Here is a 25,312-nt window from a genome sequence, read left to right on the forward strand (position 1 = left end):
CTTGAGAGTTCACAGCTTGAAGCACCCCCAGGGGAGCCGGTGCCCTCCTCCCTTTGACACGGGGACAGAGAGGAGAGGCACCCCGCCCCCCCCCCCCCACCGCCAGCTTACCGTGTGTGTTAGTGAGGTGCGCCTTCACTAACTGTGAATTAAGCTGCGAATCTCCACAGGAGATCGGCCGCGTGGCGTGGCCGAGCATCGACTGGGTGTTGTTCCAAAGCCGTGGCCAGCTCCGTGGTGCCCCTGCCTCGCCTCCCTTCTGGTCGCTCTTGCTGGTCTGGGGTTGCGCCCCCCTGCCGGCAAGGGAGCAGCAGCGAGCTTGGCCCCGGGCGCTCTTTCTGGGCCAAAGGGGGTCTGCAGACGTAACGCGGGGGTCTTGGTTTGAGAGAGGACCCTGGGATGCCCGGGTGGGCCCAGTCCCGGCACAAGGGTCCTTAGAAGAGGGGGAGATTCGACCATGGGTGTAGATACAACCTGATGACAGGAAAGCGGGTGCTGCATTGTGGGCTTGGAAGGCGCAGGAAGGAGCCGTGTGCCAAGGAGTGCAGGCGTCGTCTGGGAGCCGGTGAAGGCGAGGAAACGGATTCTCCCCTGGAGCCTCCCGAAGGAGCTGGCCCTCCCACCACCTTGAGCTTAGCCCCGTGGAGCTGATTCTGGACTTCTGACCTCTAGGGCTGGAAGGGGATAATACGCGGGTACCGTGGAGGTCATTTGTTAGAGCAGCCGTAGGAAACCTCGTCACCAGACCACGTCACCTCCCTTCCCCAAGGTGCCTCCTCCTGGCTACAGCTCCCGGTTCGTTCCCTAGTCCCCCTGGGTCACTCTGTCAGTTCCTGGAAGGGCCAGCTGCGAGACGCTTCGATGTGGCCGTCCCGCCAGCTTGGAGCACACGTGCCAAGAGATGGGCCATTTCCGGAAGGTTCCGCCTGCTTTCGGGCTGCAGGCGGCATCTCGAGGCAGGCTTGGGGGCGTACTTTTTACTTCCTCAAGCGTTTTCCAAAATAAGCGTTAACACGGCAAGCGGGACGGTGGCACTGGGTGGGCATCGGCGAGACATCAGCTGCCGTGGTGGAGTGTGGAGGGGCCGACGCGAAGTGTTCGTTCTCACTAACTGCGGCCCCCCCCTTTTTTTTTTTAAAGTTTATTTATTTTGAGAGAGTCAGAGAGCAAGTGGGGTAGGGGCAGAGAGAGGGGGACACAGGATCTGAAGCAGGCTCCGTGCTGCCCGCACGGAGCCTGACTTGGGGCTCGAACTCGCAAACCTGAGCCGAAGTCGGATGCCCAACCGACTGAGCCCCCCCCCAGGCGCCCCGGTAACCACAGCCTTTTTGACCAGAGTCGCGTGTGGGGTGCTGCGTGCGGGGCCCGCGCGTGTCCCTGAGTCGGGGTTCGCTTGCGTCAGCACCCGCTTCTCCTGGGAGCAGCGTGCGTGTCCAGTGAGGGGTGAGCCGGGAGGGTCACCTGCCGTCCTCTCCTGGGGCTGGAGGCCGGGACCGTGGCCTGCCCTCGGGGGCCAGCAGCCTGGGCCGCGTCGCCTCCCAGCTTCCCTCTTTGCTCCCCGTGCTCGAGCCCCCGGCCTCTTTGCTGCCGAGCACGTGCCCACCCGGGTGTGAGGTTAGAGCCGCCGGTCCCCCGAGCCCGCCCTCGCTTCTGACGCCAGTTAACAAGTTTGGGGTCCCCAAGGCGACATGGAGGTTTGACCCCAGAAAGACTCGCACAGCTCACGGAGTGCTGCCGTGCTCTCAGCCGTGCCTCGTCACGGTGGAAGGACGCAGGTTAAAACCCGCCGAGGGGGGAGGAGCTCAGGGCAGGCCCAGGAGGGCACCGTCCACTTGCCTTCTGGCGGCATCGAGGACAGCGTCACTTACTGGCGGCGATATGACCGTGTTCTTCGAGCGCTGCCCGCCAGGGAAGCTCCCAAGCCTCGTGGTCCGGAGTGTTTAGGGGAGCACCACCCCGTGGGCGGAACCGACTGCCCTCGCGGCCGGCTGCCCCCAGCCCTTCCGCCCCGATGGACGGAGGGTGACCCAGAGCCCCCATCCTGGGCCACGTGGGTCCCTTCTGGCAGCCCAGGCTCCCGCCCCAGGCACGCCGTCTGGCAGGATGCCCCGGGGGCCTGAGGCGCAGGCCAGCCCTGTCTGGGCGCACCTGTCTGGGCGCTCCTGGCCCCCCGCGTGGAGTACCTTTCTCCGCTTTTCCACTGCCTCCTGCCACTCCCTCCTCCAGCCCCCTCCCTTCCCCCGGGGCACTTCGCACCTCCTTGCCCTGCCTGGTCCCCTCCCCTCCGCTTCCTGTGGCCTGGCACCTGGCTTTTGGTCTGGCCTGTCTTCCGCTGGGTCCCCAGGGCCTGGGCGTGTGCCTGCACACAGCGATGCTGATCCGCACTTGCAGGACGAGGAGTGAACCGACGGGGGCGGGGAGGGGGGGCACCAACGTGTGGTTTTGCGTCGGCACCACTGCCGAGGACGTGCGGCTTCGGGACGACCCACGTCTCCTTGCCCCCTCCCAGCCCTGCAGGGTCTGAATCTCGGGAAGGGGGCTCTGGGAGCACGGGGCGGGGGGCGGGGGCGCTTGTGGATTGGACGCTGACACGGGGGGGGGGGGTCCCCGGAGTACACCCTGGGAACCGGGAGTGTGGACGGCCGGTCTTGGTGGTCCCAATGGAACGCCTCCATGCCCTTGACCTTCGTGATTCTTGCTGCTTTCCAGACCCCCTTTCTGCACCGGGGACTCGCCTGGTCCAAGCCTCTGGTCGATCATGTCTGAGGAGGCCTCGGCAAAGGGCACCTGCCTATGGTTCTTTTCAGGGATTTGGCTCAGAACCGGGGTTTTTGGTGGGGAGTGTGGACCACGCGCAGGCCTGAACGGGTCTGGGGTGAGGTCCGCTGGCCACGTCCCAGTCTGGGCACCCGAGGGACCCTTCAGCGGAAGTATGGTCAGCCCTCTCCTTTCCTTTCTCCGTTCTCCGTCATCTGGTCTTTTTCACCTCTTGTCTTGACCCCTGTCCTGTCTCCCTCTGTGGACTTAGCCCCGCCAACCTGCTGCCGCGGAAGTGTCACCGTTTAAGATACTGTGAGCTGCCCTCTGCTTCCTTATAAAAGACAAGCCCGGCTCGGGCTAAGCCAGCTCATAAGGACGAGGCCGTTCGTTCAGAAATTCTCTTTGAGCATCTGTTGTGCATAATGCAGTGTTAAGGGGCAAAGGTGGGCTTGGAGTCTGGCCTCCTCCATTCACATCCCGGCCCGGGTTAAAGCGGGAAACGTGGCGTCGTGACCGTGACGGAGGCTCCGTTATCGCCGTGTGGCAGGTGCTGGAACGTGAGCACGTCCCGGGCGGTGCGGGCATGGGAGCAGAATGGGTGGGCCTGCGGTGGGAATCGGGGAGCGGGCACGAGCCTTCCGTGGGTTCAGGAGCCCGACAGACCTCCCGCGGCTCTCTGCTGGTGCTTTGCGCCGCAGTAATTTTCTCTAGCACCTTCCGGAAGCTCCCCGAACTGCTTAACGGGGCGAACGGCTTGCGTGGCCCGGGAAGATTGCAGCTTATAGACGAGACGCTTTGTGTTTTGAATGATCCTCGAAAGAGGGAGCACGGCAGCTGTCATGCTCTCCTGGAACAGACGGCCAGAGAAAGGCCTGCCCCCCGGGAAGCCACGCCGGTCTGAGGCGAGCTGGCTGTTTTCCTCCCCGTGAGCAGATTTCACATCTCATTTCCCGGCTTCTCGGACGAGACTCTTGCTGCTTCTTGAGTTCTGTTTCCTTCCTCCCTTTGTCCCCGTGAAGAACACAGCTGCATATCAACGGTCTGGGCGGAAGGCGGTGCCGTGAGAGCCAGAGCCGCTCGGAGACGCCCCCTGTGATGCGTCCTGGCCCTGCACCCAGCTCCCGGTGGCCTCCCCGCCCGTCGCAGGAAAGCCCGCCTCAGTGGATTAAGCAGCGATGAGCCTGTTTGGAAGTGATTAAAACATAACTGTCATAGCTTTGGGGGAGACAGGCCGCAGATCCTGATTATCATTCAGGAGGAACTGGAGACACGGTAATTTTTTTATTCTGCTTAAGGCAAGCTCGTAAAGCGGACGTGCACAGAGCGCTCTGCCACGGGCATCATTAATTTGTGTCCTAGACATTTGCCTGCAGGATTTGGGGCTTGCAGATGAGTACGTCCGAAAAATAATAACGGGCGTTCTCTGTAAAAAGCCTTTTGTGAAGCAGAGGACGGAGAGAGGGACCAGCCGGGAAGTAGGACGGGGTACTTTGTGGTTGGCGTCCAGGCGGAGGTTGAGTCTCCCCGGGGCCGGTGATGAACTTGGGTGCTGGACTGCTTTCGCTCCCCAGAGTCGACCCCCGTTGGCCTGTTGTGGAGAACATGCTTTTCATCCCTTTCTGTCTTGTTCTGTACTTCAGCTTTGATCAGGTCGGCGATCAGATGGCATTTTTAAGTTCTCGTTTCTTGGTAGCAGAAACGTTGTCTCGTGTTTAACGGCAGGACTGTGCTCCGGGCCAGGCGGCCTCTGGAGCCAGATGTCCGGGTGCCCAGGAGACCGGCCCTGTTCTGTAGGCAGTGCTGCACTTGATCGGAGCGCCTTGCGTGGGTCTGTTCCAGGTTTAGCCACTGGGGATGTGTCGCCGGGCAAAACAGAGGCCCCACCCTTGCGGAACGGACAGGCCAGCTGGAGAGACGGATCTGCCGAACTGTGGTCAGATGGCCGTGAGCGCTTTGCAGGAAGCCAAAACAAGAAGCAAGGTGGCTTCCTGTCCCTCTGTGGGAGGTGTGGTGGTCAGGGAGGTGGCATTTGAACCGAGAGCTGCTCGTTGGTACCTAGGGGAAGAACGTCCCCGCGGGGGCAAGAGCAGATGCAAAGGTCCTGTGGTATGCGTGTGCCTGGCATGTATAAGGACCAGCGAGGAGGGCAGTGGTCAGAGATCAGGGAGGCGGGGGGCGCCTGGGTGGCGCAGTCGGTTAAGCGTCCGACTTCAGCCAGGTCACGATCTCGCGGTCTGTGAGTTCGAGCCCCGTGTCGGGCTCTGGGCTGATGGCTCAGAGCCTGGAGCCTGTTTCCTATTCTGTGTCTCCCTCTCTCTCTGCCCCTCCCCCGTTCATGCTCTGTCTCTCTCTGTCCCAAAAATAAATAAACGTTGAAAAAAAAAATTAAAAAAAAAAAAAAAAAAAGATCAGGGAGGCGGCAGGGATGCCCATGGTGTTAGACTACCAGCAGGACGGGGACCAGTTCTTTCTAGTCGCCGTGGGAGCATTGGGGGGCCCGGCTCCCGTGTCCCCCCGTGTGTATGCTCCCTGCACATGCCCTTCCCAGCAAGCAGCTGTGACACCTTAACCGCCCCGTGTGGGGCAGAGATGAGGTCGTGTTTATATCTCCAGTGCCTAGGGGGGCCTCTGGTATATACGAGGTGCTGCCGGCTATGCTGAGTGAATCAGAACGGGGCTTTTGACGTGCGGAGAGCTCCGGGGATGGTCACTTGCGAAGAGCTCCGGGGGTGGCCACGCTCACGTCTGCGGGGACCGTTGTAGCCGCTTAGGACTGCCAGCCACATCACCTCCCCAGATCCTCAGAATAACCCCGCGGAAGCAGATGTTACCCTCTGCCTTCCTGAGAGTCATTCAGTCACCGCTTTATCGGGATGGAGTTCACATCCCGAACGGTTTGGCGGGAGTTCGGCTGCGCCTACAGTCACGCGGCCACTGCCTCCGTCAATTTAGGAATGCTGTCATTGGCCTCACTCCCAAAAGACCCCCCCCTCCCGACCCCCGCCACCACCATCAGTCAGTCCCTACTCCTTCCCCTCCCCACCGCCGGCAGCCACTGTCCCTTTGGAATTATTCTGTCTCCATAAACCCGCCCGTTCTGGGTATTTTGCATAAGGGGAATCATACGGTGTGTGGCCTTTTGTGACTGGCTTCTTTCACTTGACGTAACATTGGAAAGATTCACCTGTGGGGTGAAGTCAGTTTGAGCGTCCGACTTCGGCTCAGGTCGTGATCTCGTGGTTCGTGAGTTCGAGCCCCGCGTCGGGCTCTGTGCTGACGGCTCGGAGCCTGGAGCCTGCCTCGGGTTCTGTGTCTCCCTCTCTTTCTGCCCCTCCCCAACTCGGGCTCGGTCTCTCTCTCTCTCTCTCTCTCTCTCTCTCTCTCTGTCAAAAATAAACATTAAAAAAAATTTAAAAAGGGGCGCCTGGGTGGCACAGTCGGTTAAGCGTCCGACTTTAGCCAGGTCACGATCTCGCGGTCCGGGAGCTCGAGCCCCGCATCAGGCTCTGGGCTGATGGCTCAGAGCCTGGAGCCTGTTTCCGATTCTGTGTCTCCCTCTCTCTCTGCCCCTCGCCCGTTCATGCTCTGTCTCTCTCTGTCCCCAAAATAAATAAACGTTGAAAAAAAAATTAAAAAAAAAAAATTAAAAAAACAAAAGCATCCGACTCTTGGTTTCCGCTCAGGTCATGATCTCCCGGTTTGTGAGTTCAAGCCCCGTGTCGGGCTCTGAGCCGGCAGTGTGAAGGAAGCTGCTTGGGATTCTCTCTCTCCCGCTCTCTGCCCCTCTCCCTCTTGCTCTCTCTGTCTCTCAAAATAAATAAATACACTTAAAAAAAAAAAAAGATATATCTGTGTTGTAGCAGCTGTTCCTTTTTTATGGCTGAATAACATTCCATGGTATGCTGGATGGGCCATATACCCCCCTTCATCTGTTGATGGACCTTGGGTTGTTTCCACCTTTTGGCTGTTTGAAACAGGGAAGGTATTGAACATCTGTGTGCGAGACTTTGCGGGGACACGTGTGTTCAGTTCTCCGGCATTGCTGGGTCAGCTGATAATTTTATGTCTCACCTTCTGAGAAATAGCCAGACTGGTTTGCAGAGCGGTTCAACCGTTTTACGTTCCCTTCAGCAATGTATGAAAGGTCCTGGTTTCTCCATATCCTTGCCAACACTGTTTATTATATGTCTTTTTTTTTTTAAAGTTTTCTTAGTGTTTATTTATTTTTGAGAGAGAGAGAGAGAGAGAGAGAGAGATGAAGAGACAGAGCACGAACAGGGGAGGGGCAGACAGAGGGAGACACAGAATCGGAAGCAGGCTCCAGGCTCCGAGCCGTCGGCACAGAGCCCGACGCGGGGCTCGAACTCACGGACCGCGAGATCGTGACCGGAGCCGAAGTCGGCCGCTCCACCGACGGAGCCCCCCAGGCGCCCCGATTATACATCTGTTTGATCACAGCTACCCTAGGCGGTACGTCCCCATGGCTCTGACTTGCATTCGCCTCATCGGACGTGGCCCACGCTGACCATCTCTTCGTGCACACGCGTCCTCGGAGAAACGTCTCTTCAGATCTCTTGCCCATTTTAAAACCGGTTGTCTTTTCGTTGCTGAGTTCTGAGAGCACTTTATGTATTCTGGAGAGAAATCCTCTCTCGAGATTTGCAGAATCTTCTCCCATTCTGTGGGCCGTCCGTTTACTTCCTTGCCGGGTATCCGTGGAGGGACAAAAGTGTTTAGTTTTGTTTCAGTCCGGTGTTACCTGCTTTTTACTTTGGTGGCTGGGGAGATCTCTTCGCGGCTCTCGGTGGCGTTCTGTTGGTCTCTGTGTCCGTCCTTAGGCCTGTGCCGCCCGCTTTTATTACCGCAGCTTTTCAGTTACGTTTGAAGTCGGGAAGCGGGAGTTGTCCAACGTTTTTTTCCTCTTCTTCAAGATCGTGTTGGCTCAAGGGGAGCCCTTGAGTTTCCATATGCGTTTCAGGACCTGCTTGTCCGCTCCTGCAAAGAAGCCATCTGGATGGTGATTTTTTTTAATGGTGTTTATTATTACTTTTTTTCCTATCTACCACAGCAATATATACGGACACGCTGTGGAACCCTGGAAGACAAAAATCAAACAGAAGGCAGTGGTAATTTTATTTGTGTCCCTTCAGGCTTCGTGTTTTGCGTATATAGCTTTTCCTGCGCCGAATTTAGAATCGTTCCAGCGTCAGTCAGTGTCTCAGGGGCACGTTTGGATGAGTATCTTGGCGGAAGCTTCTGGAACTGGAATCGCCGGGTCCCACAGCACACACGGGGATAGGAATTGATTTGTCGTCTTTTTCATGGAGACTCTGAGGACCGCAGGGGCTAAGTGACAGGCCCAAGGTCACACGGCTGAAACCCGGGGAGAGCCGGGCGTCCAGCGCGGACCCCGGGTCCCGCGGCGCGGCGCGTTTCGTAGGTGGCGGCGGCGGGGGCGTTTGCATGGGACGCGGATGCTTGAAATGTGTGACAGAATATGGCGTTTTAAGTTTTCTCTCCACCTGTAGCCAAGTACCCGTTCAGCCGCTTAAAGCCACATGCGTTTATCCGCGCACAGTTCTGTAGGCCAGAGGTCCGCGTGGTGTGGCCGGGCTCGCTGCTCAGGGTGTCACCGGTTGAGTTCCTTTCTGGAGGCTCCGGGGACGCATCAGCTCTCCGCCCCGAGAGGCCTGTCCTCTCCGGAGGGGGGGGGGGGGGCGCTGTCCTCAGAGCCAGCAAAGGAGAATCCCCCCTGCGTGTTGCCCCTCTCTCTCGGACTGTGGTCTCTGACCTCTTGGTCACGTTCAAAGGGCTCACGTGATTAGGTCAGGCCCTCCTGGATAGTCTCTCTTTCTTGAGGTCAACTGGGTCCAAACGAGCCTAATCAGGGGGCGTATACCATCATCTTCACGACCCTGGGAGGTTCACAGCAGGCCGGGCTCTTAGGGGGCATTTTTAAACTCTGCCCACAGGGGCGCCTGGGTGGCTCAGTCGGTTAAGCGACCGACTTAGGTTCAGGTCATGATCTCACGGTCCGTGGGTTCGAGACCCACGTCAGGCTCTGTGCTGACAGCTTGGAGCCTGGAGCCTGCTTCCGATTCTGCGTCTCCCCCCCCCATCCCTCCCCTGCTTGTGCTCTGTCTCTCTCTGTCTCAGAAATAAACATTAAAAAATTAAAAAAACAAAAACGCTCCGCCTACAAAATTGTTTGAAAGCCATTAGCCAAAAAATTATAAACGACATTAGGGACGTGATTAGTAGTCACTTATCTGGTATTAGCTATTTTTAGGTAAAAAAATAGCTATTAGGTATTATTTATTTAGCTATTTTTTAGGTTAAAAAATAGCTATTAGGTATTATTTATTTAGCTATTTTTTATTTTTTAAAGTTGATTTACTTATTTTGAGAGTGAGCGAGCGTGCGCGTGCGAGCGAGGCCTGGATTCCGCCGTTCCCTCCACTCTTGCTCATAATTCATCCTCTGCGCCCGTCTGCCAGGGGAGCGCCGGCTCCCGGAGGTCGGGGACACCTTTGCCCCCCACAGCCTGGCACGGGGAAGGTGCCCAGTGCCAGCTGTTGTGTTAAATGCGAGACTGTCACTTGGCTCCAATAATCGCTGTAAAATTGTCGATGGAAGGACCGTGGTGGAGCTTTGTGGGATTAAGGGATCGAGGGTGAGGGGTTCCCGCCGGGAGTCGGGTGGCTGGTGGCCAGGGGGAGGCGAAGGCATGGCGTGGGTCTCTGGGGTCCCTGACTCCGCCCCCGCAGCTATGTAACTGGGGTCCTGAGACGGCGGGCGATGGGGTCCAGATGCCTTGCTGGGTCTCTGCCTCACCCCATGGATGTCGGGGCAGGAGGGGGACAGATGTCCTCCCGTCTGCAGATGCTCCCGTCTGCTTCCAGATCTTTCCCTGCCTCCGTGGACTGGCAGCTGTCTCTTCCCTCATGGTGCCTCCAGCCTGTGGTGCAGGTGCAGGTGTCCTCCCTTCCCACGTCATTCCCGAGGCCTCAGCACCGTGCACGTGCCCCACGCACCTGCCCAGCCCGTCCCCCTCCCTCCCTCCCTCCCACTCCTGGTCCTCCGCCCTGTTCGCCTGCCCGTTCCCAGGGGCATCTCCGACCCCTATTCCCGCCCTACCTGTGTCCTCCGTCATGTCGGGTCCAGCCTCTGCCCCCCTAGTGTCCGCGACCACTCTGCTCACCACTGCCCTGAACGGCTGCCCGGCCGCTGTCCTCGAGGCCAGGTGGACGTTCAGGGCTGGCTCTGTGTCTCCCTCCCCGGTCCTCCCACCCCAGCATCCTGGCCTGGCACGTCCCCTGCCCTTCCAGGTGGCCACGTGGTTCATGCCCTCCTCCTTCCTATCTCTGCTCAGATGCCTCCCCGCCAATCTGCTGGTCCCTGATACCCTCTCTACCCCCCAAACTCTGTCCTGTTCTTTCCAGCAGACTTTTTTTTTTTTTAAGTTTATCTGTATTTATTTTGAGAGAGATAGAGTCCGAGCAGCGGAGGGGCAGAGAGAGAGAGAGAGAATGAATGAACGAATCCCAAGCAGGTTCTATGCTGTGAACACAGAGCCCAACGCGGGGCTTGAACCCACAAACTGTAAGATGGTGACCTGAGCCGAAATCAAGAGTCGGACTCTCAACCGACTGAGCCACCAGGAGCCCAGGCGATAGACTTGATTATATTTCAACAGTTTGAAATTTACAGAAAGACAGCAAACATCCTACAGAGGGTTCCCATATGCCCACACCCAGTTTTCTCCATTATGAGCCTCTCCTATCACCGGGGTGCACTTGTTCAGGATTAATGCATTGTTATTACCCAAAGTCCACCTTTTATCCACATTTCCTTATTTTCCCGTCCGTTTTCTGGCCAGGACCCCCTCCGGGACCCCACGTTACAGCGGCATCGCGTCTCCTTAGCGCCTCGGGGCGGTGGCGATTCCTTGCTTATGATCACCTTGCCCGTTTCGAGGAGGGTGGATCAGGAATTCTGTATAATTCCTCTCGGTGGGAACTTGCCTGAGGTGCTTCTCGGGGTCAGACTGGGGCGATGGGTTTTAGGAGGAGCCCCAGTTGCGTGAAGTGCCGACGTGACTGACCCCATGGGCGTCGGCCTCCATCACGTGGCTGACGTGCCTGACGTGGCTGACAGGCTTCTCCGCTGTGTCCTGCCTTGTTTTCTTTATAATATCGAGCACAGTCCAAAGTGTGTCTGTTGTGTTTCCTCTGATGTCCGATTAGAACGTAAGACCAGAGGCCCCTTTTGTCTTATTTATTCCCAGAGCCTGGCGCGTGGCGGAGGCTCAGCAAATTAATTAATCGACTCGGTACCTGCTTCTAGAGCACCAGTGCCAGGCAGGGGTCCCCGCGTGCTGGGGACAGAGCCCCTAAGTGCCATAGTTCCCGCCCTCAGAGAGCTTCAAGTGCACTGGGGGAGATCATTACAGACAAAGGTGTGTTCCCAGTGTAGATGTGAACAGGGAAACAACGCTTGGGTGTGGGGGGGGGGCGGCCTGTGGCCTGGGGGGGGGGCAGGGTGATCAGAGAATGATACAGAAGCTTGAGACCCGAAAGATGAGTGAGAGCCAGCAGCCAGCTGGTGGGGAGGGAGATGTGTTCAGGGTGGCAGGAACGGCATGTGCAAAGGTCCTGAGGCAGAGAGGACTTGGGAGTATTTAAAGAACACCAGCAAGGAGGCAGGATGCTCCATTGGAACCAGCCTTGCTTCGGGGAGGTGGTTTTGTCAAGGGGAGTGAAGAGGAGGGTGTGAAAAAGTGGACCCAGTTATGAGGTGGGCAGAAGTGGGGTGAGGGGGGAAGTCCAGGCTCTTGAAAATGGTGGATGCTGTTCTGCTTCTTTCCTAGAAAAAGGGGCAGGTTTGGAGGGAGATGGATTCTTTCAGAGATGCTTTTAGGAACACCTGAGCTGAAGGATCGTGGAGGTGGGGCTGTATCTTGAGGGGTTTCTGATTTGGGGACAGCGTCGGAAGGTGTGGGAGGGCATGAGCTGGCCTTGGAAGAGAGTCATCCAGGGAGAGACCTTGGAGACCTGCCTTGTAAAGGTCAAGGAGGACCCTGTCCTCAAGCGAACTGGAGGGGGGGGCGGTCAGAGAGGAGGGCACACGCCGGGCAAGCATGGTGTCCGTGGAAGAGAGTTCTGGAAAGCGGGCGGGGAGGCAGCTCGCCCGGGGGCTGATGGTGCGGTCAAGTCACGGGCAGGGGAGTGGGGTCCAGCTGCTGTGTTGGGATCCGGTCCGTCCAGGCATCCATTTCGTTGCGTGACGTGCCTTCGTCAGGCTCGGCCAAGGAATCCTGTTTCTCCGTGGATCTTTTCCCCGCTGAAAGCTGTCTTCTCTTACAACACGTCACCGGTGAGGAGAACGGGAGCCTCGTCGAGAAAAGCCTCCAGCGGAAGGCTGGCCTGGAGAAAAGAGCGCGGGTCCCCGTGGGGACTGGTGCGCCCACATCACAGCCATCACTCAGCGAAGCCAAAAATGTGGCGCCAGCCCGGACGCCCATCACCCGACGAGTGGATCAATGACACGTAATAGATCCGTGCGCGGGGATATTATTCAGCCACAGGAACGAAAAAGTACTGATATGTCGTGCGTCGCCGCGGATGAGCTTTGGAAGCAGCCTGCCCAGCGAGAGGAGCCAGACACAAAAGATCACATATTATACCGGCATGTAATTTATATGAAATCCCGTTTGTGCGAAATATCCAGAATAGGCAAACCCGTAGAGAAAACAGCTGAGTGGTTGGAAGGGGCGGGTAGGGGGTGCCTGCTCCTGGGCGCGGGGTTTCTTTGGGGCGAGGAAGCTGGTCTCCAGTGAACAGTGGTGATGGTTGCATGACCCTGCGAGCAGATTAGAAACCGCCGAATTGCACACTTTCGAAGGGTGAACTGTGTGGCGTGTGAATTTGGTCTCAGGAAAGCTGTTGAGAAGGACGGGAGTTGCTCAGAGCCCGTCAGTCACGGGCCATAGGGGACCGCCTTCTCTCCACGGCCTTAGGCTCAGGGTGACGTGAGCTGCAGATTCTTTGGGAGAGGAGGGATGGACATTTTATGGCCGCGGGCCACGCGGGACAGAGCCGCTAATGTTCCTCGTGTAATCCCTCCTCCTCCAAGCCACGGTGAACGAGTTCATGCTTTCCTTTTGCTGAGAGTTTCCCCATGTACCCAAGTTCCTGCCAGGAGGACGTCCATGGCCACCGTGGTGGCTGCCCCCTGCCCGTCCTCTCATGAAGTCCCACAGGAAGTCTGGCCGCCCAGGAGGTGTTGGGGGGGGTGCGGGAGATGGGCCTTTCCCATCCTGCCCCCCCGGCCGCTGGGCCGGGGCGTGTCTGTCTCAGTGTCCAGCCGCCTTCAGTTCTGGGCTTGCCCAGTCATCGCCCTGGTCCACGTGGCATGGCGGGTGAGGCCATAACACTGCTTGCCCCCAGGTTCTCATCGACTGGGTCAACGACGTGCTGGTGGAGGAGAGGATCATCGTGAAGCAGCTAGAGGAGGACCTTTACGACGGCCAGGTGCTGCAGAAGCTCTTGGGTGAGTCCTCGGGCATGCCCAGCACAGGGCCACAGCAGGGCGGTCCCGGGGCCGGGACCGGGGCTTGATTCCCACAGGGCGGCACGGGTCACACGTGCTGAGAGCCTTAGAGCCGCAGCCCTGAGCCCACGCTCCTCGGCGGTGGCTCCCGGGCCGCCTGCTCTCTGATCATGTCCACGGTGGGCATTCCGCCAGAGCCCCTGGCCTCGGGGCTGCAGCAGGCCACACAAGGCTTCCAGAGCAGTCCTGTGGGTTGGGGGGGGCAAGGAAATGGGGCAAGAGCATCACCCCTTCCTGTGCGGGTCAGCCCTCCTGGCGGCCTCGCGTGCTCCCACATCCCAACCGTGAGGCCTGTGCCGGTTTGTTCCGCGTGGGTGGGTGGGTGGCCGAGGGTCCCCAGCAGATACTCTGTGAGTGGCTGTGCCCTGGGGGGCAGACGGGTGTGGGGTGCGGGTGGTGATGGCTGTCGGCTGGGGCCAGCGGAAGTCCCGCACCGAAGCGACGGATGCAGGGCGCCTGGCACACCGTCTCCCGCCAGCGAGTGGTAGTTAAAACAAAGACAAAGCGCCGAAAGCAAGCGCGGGGGCTGTCGAGTCCCCCAGCTCCTGTGAGCGGCAGGGCCACGGTTTCTAGGTGTGGACGCTGCCCTTTCGTCACCACAGGGGCTGTGGGCTCCTTTTGCTGGAAGTGAAAGGACTGTGTGTCTGGGTCCTCCCCCCCCCGCCCAAGACGCCGGAAGGGTCCCTCGGCTTCAGGGCGCTCTGATGTGTTTTGGGGGTCCCCGAACACCCTGCGAGGTGGCCTCAAGGACGCAGTGTCCCCTTGCATGTGGATAACACGCTTCCTAGAGGTCAAGAGCAGATCCTGAGCCCCCAGCATCCGGGGGTGGGGGGTGCCTGCCAGCCTGCTGCCTGGGCTCCCAGCTGCCCTGGGACCGCATTTCTCCCCGTTGTTGTAGCAGAGACTTGGCAGCTGTAGGGCCTGGGGGCCGCTGCTCAGGGGAGGGAGCCCAGGGAGGGAGGACCCTTCCTCGGGCGGGGCGTTCCTGGGCGGGGCGTTCCTGGGCGGGGCGTTCCTGGGCGGGGCGTTCCTGGGCGGGGCGTTCCTGGGCGGGGCGTTCCTGGGCGGGGCGTTCCTGGGCGGAGCTTGAGCCCTCTGTGCGTGGCCTCTCGGACCCTCTGATTGGAGGGAACCCTGCGGGAGCTGGGAGGAGGGAAACCGCCCCAGTAACCCGCACCGAGGACGCAGGATCGATGGCCCACGTGTCATGTCCTTATCCACCTTGCTCTCAGAAAGTACCTTTGTCATGTTTGTTTTGGTCATTCCTCTGTTGGGCAACGTTTCATCGTGTGGCAGGTGTGGATCTAGGCTCTGGGGACGCAGTGGTAGCAAGAGGGAGGGGGTCCCCCTCGCCCAGCTGTCCCCCTACATTCTGGCAGAGGGAAGAAAGAGAAATATCATGGGTCGCAAACAGACGCTTTAAGAGAGTGGCCAAGGGCGAGGAAGGAAGCCAGAGGGTCATGGGGCAGAGAGGGGGCCGGGCGGTGGGGGCAGCCCCTCTGGAGATTGGACGTCTGAGCAGGCGTCTGCACAGCCAGCCTCAGAAGAACGTTCCAGGCCAAGACTCTGAGGTGAGGAAGAGGCTGTAGCATTTAGTGACAGTGACAGGAGGCTGCGAGACGTGGGGGGAGGGGGTGGGGGCCTGGATAAAACCAGATCACATGCAGCTCTGGTGGACAAAGGCTTTTATTGCAAGTGACAGGGAGCCACTGGAGGTTTTGAGCAGGGCCGTGACATGATCTGAGTTAAGGGTTTTAAAAAGTCACCTGGGCTTCTGGGTACAGAATAGAATGGAGGGGGCGGGGGGCGGGAGTAGGAGCTGAGATAGTCAGAACGCTGTTAGGACAGCCTGGGCCTCAGATAAAGAGGCTCAGACTGGGGTGGAGGTGTAGACCCCGGGAGGGTGTGTTGGAGGTGGAGGCTGCCGGAGGAGTCAAGGCCGACAGCCAGGTTTGTGTTCTGAGCACCTGGTGAATGAGGAGCCCCTTGGGAACAGCCAGGTGGGTGGGGGACGAGGAGGTGGCTTTACCTCGGTGGGGGCCCGTCCTCCCTGAGTCGGCGGCCGGTGGGGGTGGAGCTCCGCGGTGCAGAGATGATGTTTAACACCGTGGGATCCGATGGCCTCTCCTGGAGAGGGTGTTCAGATTCATGATTTGGCTGGATGCCGTGCGGCCGAGAGTTCATAGGTATTTGGCTGAGCCAAGGATCCCCATCTTAGAATGACTTCTGCGGTCCAAGAATAAATCTGAAATGTAACGGGATTGTTAATACCGATCACAAGTTTATTATTAAAGATGTTGGGGGTGGGAGTTGCCTGGCTGGCTCAGCTGGTTAATTAAGCATCCGCCTCTTGATCTCAGCTCAGGTCACCGTCTCGCAGTGGTTTGTGAGTTCAAGCCCTGCGTTGGGCTCTGTGCTGACAGGGCAGAGCCTGCTTGATGCTCTGTCTCTCTCTCTGCCCCCCCCCCCTTGTGTGCACATTCTCCCTATTTATGAAAGAATAAGTAAACGTTTAAGAAACATTTAAACATTGAATGGTCAGGTTGAACCATTGTATTGTACACGTGAAACTAATATAATGCTGTATGCAAATTGTACGTGAATAGGAAACAGTGCCAGGATTTTGATGTTTTATTTATTTTCATTTGTTTAAAAAATGTTTATTTTTGAGAGAGAGAGAGGAGTGCGCCTACATGTGTGCATGAGTGGGTGAGAGGCAGAGAGAGAGAGAGAGCAGGCTGTCCACGCAGAGCCCCATGTGGGGCTCGAACCCATGAACCACGAGATCATGACCTGAGCAGAAGCCAAGAGTTGGATGCTTAACACCCAGGTGCCCCAGAATTTTAATGGTTTGGATCGTCGTGTGGATAGGGCCATTCTCAGGGTCACCCTCAGCACTGTCCGGGACTGCATTGTCCTCGGGGTCATTAAACTAGAAATATGTGATGGCAGACTCTCCTTTTCAATAGAGAAGGGGCGGGAGCCCACGGACCTTAGGCTGACACCGGGTGCGAGCAGCCTTCCGACGTGTCACCAGCTGCCCTCCTCATCCGTGGCAAAGACCTAGCTCCCCTTTGGCTCTCGGACCCAAAGAATTGGCTGCGGGTGATGCTGTTATTGAAACCTTGCCCTGACCTGGGGGAGATGCCTCCTAGCGTTTTCAGAAGCAGACTCAAGAGTATTATACTCCCTTAGATTTTTTCTTTCTGGTTCTTTTGCACATATCTGTGGCTCCATTCTCCCAATTGCTCAAAAAACGTCGTGTCCTAAGCCTTCGTGTTAGCAGGGTGGCCGCGGTACCCTGTGTCCGGGTCCCGGGACAGGCTGTGAATTTGCATCCACATTTCAGCCTTGGCTGCTCACGAAGGATGCTGGTGCCTCCCTGGTGGTGAGTGACGGGGCGTCTGTAGAGCAGGTGTCTGGTAAGGGTTCTCGCCCCGCAAGGCATGTCCTTTGGGTCCCCGTCTTCCGGTGGCCCCAGCGGGTGCAGCCCTGGGTCTGGAGCTGCTGTGGGACCGCCTGCTACGTAGGTGACCGCCTACAGACCGACGTGAGGCTCACTCTGGCTCCGGCAGCCTTTTTTATCACGGAGCAGACGCCCTCCCTTCCCATTGGAAGATCTTCTCTACCGCGTGTCAAGCAGACGGTTTGACACGCTCCTCTGAGGAAAAGAACAAAGGGAGAGAACATTCAGATATTAACAGGAAATCAGCTTGTCTCGCCCGGTTGTATCGCTGATGACGTCACCCGTGGGATCACGTGGCCCCTGAGCCCGGGACACCAGGAGTCCTATCGGGAGTGTAGACGAGACATTCGGCTCCCTGTCCAAGGGCAGAAGCCAAAGCCTGGAGGAGTTTGTGGCCGAGTGCCAAGGCCAAAGCTGACTTCTGTGCGTCTAGAGAGAGGAGAGGTCAGAGGCCTGGGCCCCGGGCGGTCGGGAAGGGGTCGGGAAGCGGAGGGGCCCGGAGAGGGGTCTGAAGGGTCCAGCCATGAGGGCGGAGGCACCAGGCAGGCGCCGTGTTCGGGAGGGAGGGGTAGAGGAGAAGGTGATTCGAGGAGGCGGGAGTGGCTGTGAGGACGCAGACTGGGTTGGGCCTCGTGAGATCACCAAGTGCAAGTCATTGGCAGGACCCCAGACGTGTCCCTCTTCTTGGGAGCAGACTCTGAGGCAGCTGCTGACCCTGCCATGTGGCAGGTTTTGGTGGATGTGACTCTTCTGCGGGTGGACCTTCTGTGGGCAGAGGGAGGGTGCCCACGCTGGGGACCCGGGGGCTCCCCGGCTGGCTCCTGTCCTGCTTCTAACTCCGGGCACTCCCTTCTCCTTGCAAGAGGCAGGCCCTTCCGGCGTAAGGAGTGTCCACGGCCCCGCATTCAGCATCACCCCCGTTTGCCTGTCGCATCCGAGAATCCGCCCTCCCCTTCCTCCGTCCCTTTCTGGGCTCTGAAGGCAGGCCCTGGCCGCCGCACAGCCCTGAGCCGCCCCTGCAGCCGGTCCGTAGGCAGAGTGATGCCTGGAAATGCCGGCAGCCAGATGTTTTATTCTCTCCCACGGGGCAGAACCCTCCAGGACAGCCGCAGGCAGCACCCAGGCGTAGCCAGCCTCCTCGGGTCCTGTCTTGGGCTGAATTGTGTCCCCCAGAATCCATAAGCTGAAGTCCTAACCCCCAGGTCCTCGAATGGAGACTGGGTCTTTCTAGAGGTCGTTAAGTTAAAATGAGGTCCTTGGGGGTAGACCCTAAACCCGTATGGCTGGTGTCCCTTTAAGGAGATCGGGACAAGGACACGTGGTGGGGGCTGGAGGGGCGAAACCCATGTGAGGACACAGCGAGAAGCGGCCCGTCTGCAGGCCAAGGAGAGGGGCCTCCGGAGAAGCCAGCTCTGTCCACCCCCTGATCTCAGGCTTTCATCCTCCAGGATCGTGAGCACGTACATTTTCACTGCTTAAGTCCCGGGTCTGTGGTGTTCTGGAACTGCAGCCCTAACGAGCTAGCACAGGTCCCTTCCCGTCTCCATCACTGCCCCCCCCCCCCCCCCCCCCCCCACCGCCCGGGTACCACGGCCGCGCTCAGTCTGCAGGGTCGGCTGGCGGAGCTGACGGCAGAGGTGTGCTGGGCGCCCCTTCTGGTGGGAGAGGCTCTCAGACCACACAGCTCTGTAACCCTCCTTCCTTCCCCAGGATCCCCTGCTCCACCCTGTAACACCTGGGGGGGGGGCGTTGCTGTGTATTTTCAGGGTGATCATGCAGACAGACAGCTGTGGGTTATTCAGCCAGGACCTACTCGATGCGGAGGGACATCAAAATATATAAATGGGGACCGTTCCCATCCCCTGCAGCAAAGTTTTGTTTTGTTTTTAGTACTCACCGCTGCCGACCTGATGTTACTTAGATGTGGTGCCTCCCCTCTAGAGAGCTCTCTGGTCTGTGCTGCACCTAGCCCCAGGACAGTGCCTGGTGCACAGAAGGTGCTCATATTGTGAGCTGATGAAGGGAGGGAGGTGGGTAGGTGGGCAGGAGGGAAGAGAGGGAGGGAGGAAGGGAGGGAGGGAGGGGAGGGAGGGAAGAAAGGAATGAAGGAAGGAAAGCAGGAAGGAGGAAGGGAAGAGGGGAGGAAGCAGGGAGGGAGGGAAGGAAGGAAGGGGAGAAAGGAATGAAGAAAGGAAAGCAGAAAGGAAGGAGGGAGAAAGGAAGGGAGGGAGGGAGGAAGCAAGGAAGGAAAGCAGGAAGGAAGGAGGGAGAAGGGAGAGAAGGAGGGAGGGAGGGAGGGAGGAAGGAAGGAGGAAGGAGGGAGGGGAGGAAGCAGGGAGGGAGGGAGGAAGGAAGAAGAAGGGAGGGAGGAAGGGAGGAGGAAGGGAGGGAGGGAGGAGGAGGGAGGAGGAGGGAGGGCGTGTCCCAAGCAGGCATTGCTGTATAACCTCATCCTGGAGGGAGCGTCCAAAGTGCTTGCGTTTCTTCTCTTCGAGGGAGGAGAGGACCTGGGGAGAGGACGTTGAAACAGCGGGGCGTCCAGAGCAAATGCTGAGCCCAGGGCTCTGGGGGGACCCCTGAGACCAGCCTGGACTGTGCTGCTTTTACGCTGCCCCTCCCGTCGGTGCCACGGCCGGCCCCCGCAGGTGCCTCTGCCTCTGCGGTGCCGCTGCTGTTGCTTCCCGGAGGAGACCCGTCCGGAGACACCCACGCCTTAGCAGGCGGGGACGTGGAGGGGCCCCGTGGCTGAGGCCGGGCTCGGGGTCAGTCCCCCACCTCCAGGTGGCCGGTCTTGTCTGGCTCCGCCGGGTTGCTCCCCGCTCCCCGTGGGTGATGAGGTAGCGGCGGTACCTGGGAGCTCCTCGTGGTCCTTACGCGGCGTCCGGGTGTCAGAGAACCAAGAAGGGCACCGTGAGCGCGGGGAGGCGGAAGGCCACATCCGAGACCCTCTGTGTTCTTCCTCGGAGCCCCCTTCCCACCGTGAGGCCACCGCACGGCCTCCTGGGCTCCAGCTCCCTCCCTGCACGCCAGCCCCCTGCTTCCGAGGGCACCTCGAGTCGCTTTTTCCACTTTGTGTGCACGGAGCGTTCCCAGGGTGTACCCTCGAACTCCACACCCCCTTTCCGTCCCGACGTCCTTCCCCAAGGAAGGACTGGGAAGCTCGGAGCTGCGGGGCTCCACGTCCTGACGGCTCCCCGCTGCTCGGGGACGACGTGTTCCCCCCCCCCCCCCAGCACAGGGCACAGGAGGGTCCCTGCTGCGGCCAGGCGAGCGGGTGGCCCTGACGCCCTGCCTCCTGCTCTTGCCCCTTCCTGTTGCAGAAAAGCTGGCCTGCTGCAAGCTGAACGTGGCGGAGGTGACGCAGTCCGAGGTAGGGCAGAGGCAGAAGCTGCAGACGGTGCTGGAAGCCGTGCACAGCCTGCTGCGGCCCCACGGCTGGGCGCTCCAGTGGACCGTCGACTGTGAGTAGTCCCGGGGGACACAGAGCCTGTCCCCTCGGCTCTCCACGGTGTCATTCGCTGGCGCTTCTGGGCCTGCGCTTTCCAAACCCGTTCAGGCTGCTGCCCCATGGGAGGCGGCTGGGACAGGACGGCGTCCCCATGCTTGGGAGCCAGCTCCTAGGTGAGAGAGGAGGTCTCCCGTCTTATCTTCTTGTCCCCCGTGCTTCAGAGGAGAGAGGAGCTGTTTCTGGCCTGGGGTGTCAGGGGCGGCTTGCAGAGGAAGGAGGGGAAAGACGGAGGAGCTCCGAGGGGCTCGTGGAAGGGACTCAACCCCAGGTCCCCGTGGCGCCAGCACCAAAAGGGCTGTTTCGCCCGTGACCCACTGTGGCAGGTCCTCGGGAAAGGAATCACGCCGGCCCCCGGGGTATGTCACGGAGCGTGCTGGCACTACAGGCAGGTGACCTCACGGTATTTCCAGCCTAGAGGCGGAGTCTGAAAGGTGAAGGGTTAAATGAAGCAAGAGGAGCCCCGGGGCGCCTGGGGGGCTCAATTAAGCGTCCAACTTCGGCTCAGGTCATGATCTCGCAGCTCACGAGTTTGAGCCCCGCGTCAGGCTCTTGGAGCCTGGATCCTGCTTCGGATTCTGTGCCTCCCTCTCTCTCTCTGCCCCTCTCCCACTTGTGCGCGCTCTCTCTCTCTCTCTCAAAAATAAATAAACTTAAAAAAGACGTTAAAGAAAAGAGAGAGAAGCCAGAAGGTGCCGTCCCCCCAGCAGGGCAGTCAGGGCCCGGCTCAGAGCCCCCCCCCCCCCCGCCCCCGGCAGCCACCAGGGGCCCCTGTGCTTCGGAGGGATGAGCTCTAGGCTGTGGGGAGGAGACTGGCGCCTGGTTTCTTGGCATCGAGACCTGCCACAGACCCCAGCCTACCTCCTGGGTCGTGGGGGCCGTCGGTGGGGGGGTTTTGCAAGCCGTGAAGTCCTGCTCAGGACTCACTGTGACCACGGCTGGGCCCGAGGGCTGGAGCAAAGCTGTATCTTTCCCCTTCCCTTCTGCTAATTTCGCTCTCCTGCCCATTCTGTCTCCTTCTCACACTACCCGGTTGACGCCTTTTAACGTTTATTTATTTTTGGGACAGAGAGAGACAGAGCATGAACGGGGGAGGGGCAGAGAGAGAGGGAGACACAGAATCGGAAACAGGCTCCAGGCTCCGAGCCATCAGCCCAGAGCCCGACGCGGGGCTCGAACTCACGGACCGCGAGATGGTGACCTGGCTGAAGTCGGACGCTTCACCGACTGCGCCACCCAGGCGCCCCCGGTTGACGCCTTTTAAAAATACCTTGCTTTGGAGGCGCCTGGGTGCCTCCATCAGTTAAGCATCCAGCCCTTGATTTCAGCTCAGGTCATGATCCCAGAGTTGTGGGATCGAGCCTCATGTCAGGCTTTGCGTCGAGTGGAGCCTGCTTGGGATTCTCTCTCTGTCTGCCCCTTTCCTACTTGCTCTCTGTCTCTCTCTCTCTCTCTCCGCCCCTCTTCTGCTTGTGTTCACTCTCAAAAAAAAAAAAACCCCAAAAGCCCCCAGACCCGTGCCCTTGAAAGTGGTTATACATGTTACCTGAAGCCGACAGGAAAGAAAACAGAAACGCAGGGTGCTCGTCACCATCGTGTTTCCGCGGCCCGCGCTGTTTTCTCCATGGTTGTTCTCTGCGGTCTCATTTGGACGCAACGTCTTCGTTGCCTTGTGGGCCGGGGCTCCGGGCTCCTGCCTCACCTGGTCTATAGCTGCTCCCTCTTCCCTCCCCCGACCAGCCATTCACGGGAAGAACCTGGTGGCCATCCTTCACCTCCTCGTCGCCCTGGCCATGCACTTCCGGGCCCCGATCCGCCTTCCGGAGCACGTGTCCGTGCAGGTGGTGGTGGTGCGGGTGAGTATGGGATGGGGCGGTGGGCTTGCCCGGGGCCTCCCGTAGGTCTCCTGCTGCCTTTTCTTTTTCCCCTAAGAGGTCACCTTCTGTCCTCCCCGCCTGACCCAGTGTGTGTCTCACCCTGGCTTTGGTCCAAATGACCGGAGCGGGAGAGCAGCGGCCCTGATTTGGAGAGGGAGGCGGATTCAGAGGCGCGAGCGTGTTGAATTTTCCAGACTTTTTCAAAAAGAACATTCATCTGTCTCCAAAGCCAAGTAGCTGGAATTCAGTTCTCTTGAACGAGCTTGCCCCTCACCGGAGAGGGCTGAGTCCAGCGGCATGAACAGATGCCCCGGTTAGAGCTCCTCCGGGTCTGTTCCCCGTTAGCCCCCTTGTTCCCCGGCTCTCTCTCTTGGAGTTCATTCTCTTGCTTTACTTGGAGACGTGGAAGCAGGAGCCAGGGCCCTCCTGACCGAGGAGGGGCCTTTCCTGCCGTGTCCCCTGCCTTTGAGGGGAGACACCCCTCAAGTGGCTTTGTGTTCGGCGCTTGTCCTGCGAAATGTGCATGAAGCACCTACTGTGCGCACAGGCTGTTGGGGACGCTGAACGCGGAAAACACTCGGGTTCCGAACACGAGACCCGTGAGGTTAACGCCCGGGGCCTGGACGTCTGCGTGCTTATGCACTTGTGATGCCCAGCTCCACACTTGCCCTCCTCTGCTCTGTGGGCGGCAAGGCTCTGGCCGGCCCCACTTTCCCAAAGCCGTCTGACCCCGCCGTTACCCCCGGAGCTCGGCCTTGACCCGGCCGGCAGTAACGCCCCTTTCTGGCATCAGGCGAGGGTCACCCACTGCCACTTGGCCCCGCTTGCTTCCCGAGGAGGGATGTTTGTGGTCAGTGGTGGTGATGGAGACAGAGACCATCCCTGCCGCCCTTCTCCTGGACGTTCACTCGCGGCAGCCAGCCGGGAAAGGCTTCCCAAGGACACGCGGGCGCGTCCGTCAGACTCGGGGGCCCCACGGGTGCCGTGTAGCTCGGTAATCAAGGTATTTCCTTTCAGGCCCGCACTTTGGTCCAAGAAAATCTCTTGGGTTTTTAGAAAGTTTTGCTGACCCGGGCAAGCCCTTGCTGGTGCCTCCTGCCTGACCAGGGTTACGGAAGGATTCTTAGGGCCACGTCCAAAGGGGTGTGAATCAAGAGGAGGTCCCGGGAACTGACTGGCCTCAGGCCTCAGAAGCCTGCCTCCCAGGCCCTGGGGCCTGTCCCTCCACGTGCGGTTATCCGGTCTGAGATGGGAGATGCAAGGAATCTGGGGGTCCATGGAGAAGGGATGAGGACAGGGGTCTCATTCACTACATAGCAGCATGGCCTTGGGAGACCATTTGATTTCTCTGAGTTGCAGCGAGTTCCTCATAGAACTGAGCGGATGCTATAAACCTTTGAAATACTCAGCTTCACGTGTCCGGGGTACTCAGCCCTGGGCCTGGCACCCAGGAAGTGCCTAATGCACATTGGACGCATGAGCGAGAGAAGTGTCTCCAACCTCCCTCGGTGGACTGAGTCTCCTGGGAATCAGGCCGAGGCCCTGAGGCCACTGATGGCCGCCCATGCTGGTTGCTTGAGAGTTCCCTGGAGGCCGAGCTGGGAAGGGGTGGGGAGCTCAGCTCTCAAGAGGTGTCCATGGTGGGTTGGCCAGCAGGAAGGGAGTTCCCCGTGTCTCGAGGGGCTCGAGAGTGGGCTCGAGGGGCTCGCAGTGGTTGGGTGGGCTGGCCGCCCGAGCTGCACCTTGCGGTCCCGTGACATGCAGGCTGCCCCCGATTCCCACCACCACCCCCTTCGGTCCCACCATTGCTGCCTCTTCACACCCGTGGGGCTTTCGGAGAAGTCTGTCACGCACAGGGTGACGTCCCAGGGCCTGCTGTATGTAACAAAATACTGCAACCTGGCTGTTTGAAACAACAGACCCTCGCCTGATGCCAGGAAGCAGCATTTCCACCTGCCGGGTCAAGGCCGAGCTCCCCAGGGTAACGGAGGGGTCAGATGGCTTCGGAAAACCGGGACCAGCCCGAGCCTTGCAGCCCGCGTTAGTAACGGAGGCCAGAAGTCCTAGTCATCAAGGGGTTGGCAGGGCCCCAGTCTCTCTGAAGCCTCCAGGCGAGGATCCTTCCTTCCCTCTTCCGGCTTCTGGTGGCTTCCGGCAGCCCTTGGCATTCCTGGCCTTGTAGTAGATGTGTCCCCCCAGGCTCTGCCTGTGTCGTCACATGACCTCTTCCCTCTGTGCCCGTGTGTGTGTGTGTGTGTGTGTGTGTGTGTGTGTGTGTGTGTGTTTCTCTCATAAGGACTCCAGTCATGCTGGACCACATTATGGCCTCATCCTAACTGTATCTGCAAAGACCCAGTTTCCAAACAAGGTCACGTTCTGAGGTTCCGAATGGACATGACTTCTGGGCGGGGGGGCCCCTGCCTCAGTCGAGTGCACCTCCCTATGTTGTGTTCCTCGTGCTCCTTACTTACTCTCCCAGCGGCACGGCACCAGGGAATCCCTTCGGGAGCTAGGGTTTCCCCTGAGACCCCCATAGCTGCCAGCTCTCAGGGCAAGGTGGAGAGCCTGGGGGGAGGGGAGGGGGCAGTTTCCAGCCACTGAAAGGGTCACCCGCTGTGGCCACCTGCAGCCCACCCGCCATGGGCGTGGCTCGGATGCTGTCCTCAGGCGGACTCCCGGCCCCAGGGCCATCTGCACACGGCTCGCTTACCCTGCCAGTGATGCCCTCCCTCCCGTCCCCTCTGCCTGCCCACGTATTTGTATATTTATCTGTTCGTTTTGGGCTTTGCAGAAGCGGGAAGGCCTGCTGCATTCCAGCCACATCACGGAAGAGCTGACCACAACCACCGAGTAAGTGGGCCTGTGGGAGCCGGGGACCCGCACGTACACGGGGGGCTGATTTCCGTGCGACAACCCCCCGCCCAGCCTTAGGATGAGATTTTCATGCAAGTCCTGCCCTCGCTTTATGTCCTGCGTGTGCTTTCTTCAAAGATTTTTTTTTTCTCATGAGGAAGGGCAAGATAGCAGTTTGGTTTGGCATTTATTTAAAAATTTTTAATGTAGGGGCGCCTGGGTGGCGCAGTCGGTTGAGCG

The 25,312-nt window shown here is 59.2% G+C and overlaps 1 protein-coding gene across 4 annotated transcripts in view; it reads left to right on the top strand.

Annotated features, from left to right (window-relative positions):
* Positions 1–25,312, top strand: part of PARVB (parvin beta) — a 105,154-nt gene that overhangs the window by 55,630 nt on the left and 24,212 nt on the right. For all 4 annotated transcript variants that reach the window (XM_043562852.1, XM_043562854.1, XM_043562853.1 and 1 more), the window contains exons 4-7: positions 13,209–13,311; positions 20,158–20,298; positions 22,083–22,198; positions 25,011–25,069. In XM_043562852.1, coding sequence (XP_043418787.1) covers positions 13,209–13,311; positions 20,158–20,298; positions 22,083–22,198; positions 25,011–25,069 — 419 coding nt within the window. The remainder of the gene's footprint in view (positions 1–13,208; positions 13,312–20,157; positions 20,299–22,082; positions 22,199–25,010; positions 25,070–25,312) is intronic.

Source organism: Prionailurus bengalensis, chromosome B4 (genome assembly GCF_016509475.1).
Source record: "Prionailurus bengalensis isolate Pbe53 chromosome B4, Fcat_Pben_1.1_paternal_pri, whole genome shotgun sequence".
NCBI classification, from domain to species: Eukaryota; Metazoa; Chordata; class Mammalia; order Carnivora; family Felidae; genus Prionailurus; species Prionailurus bengalensis.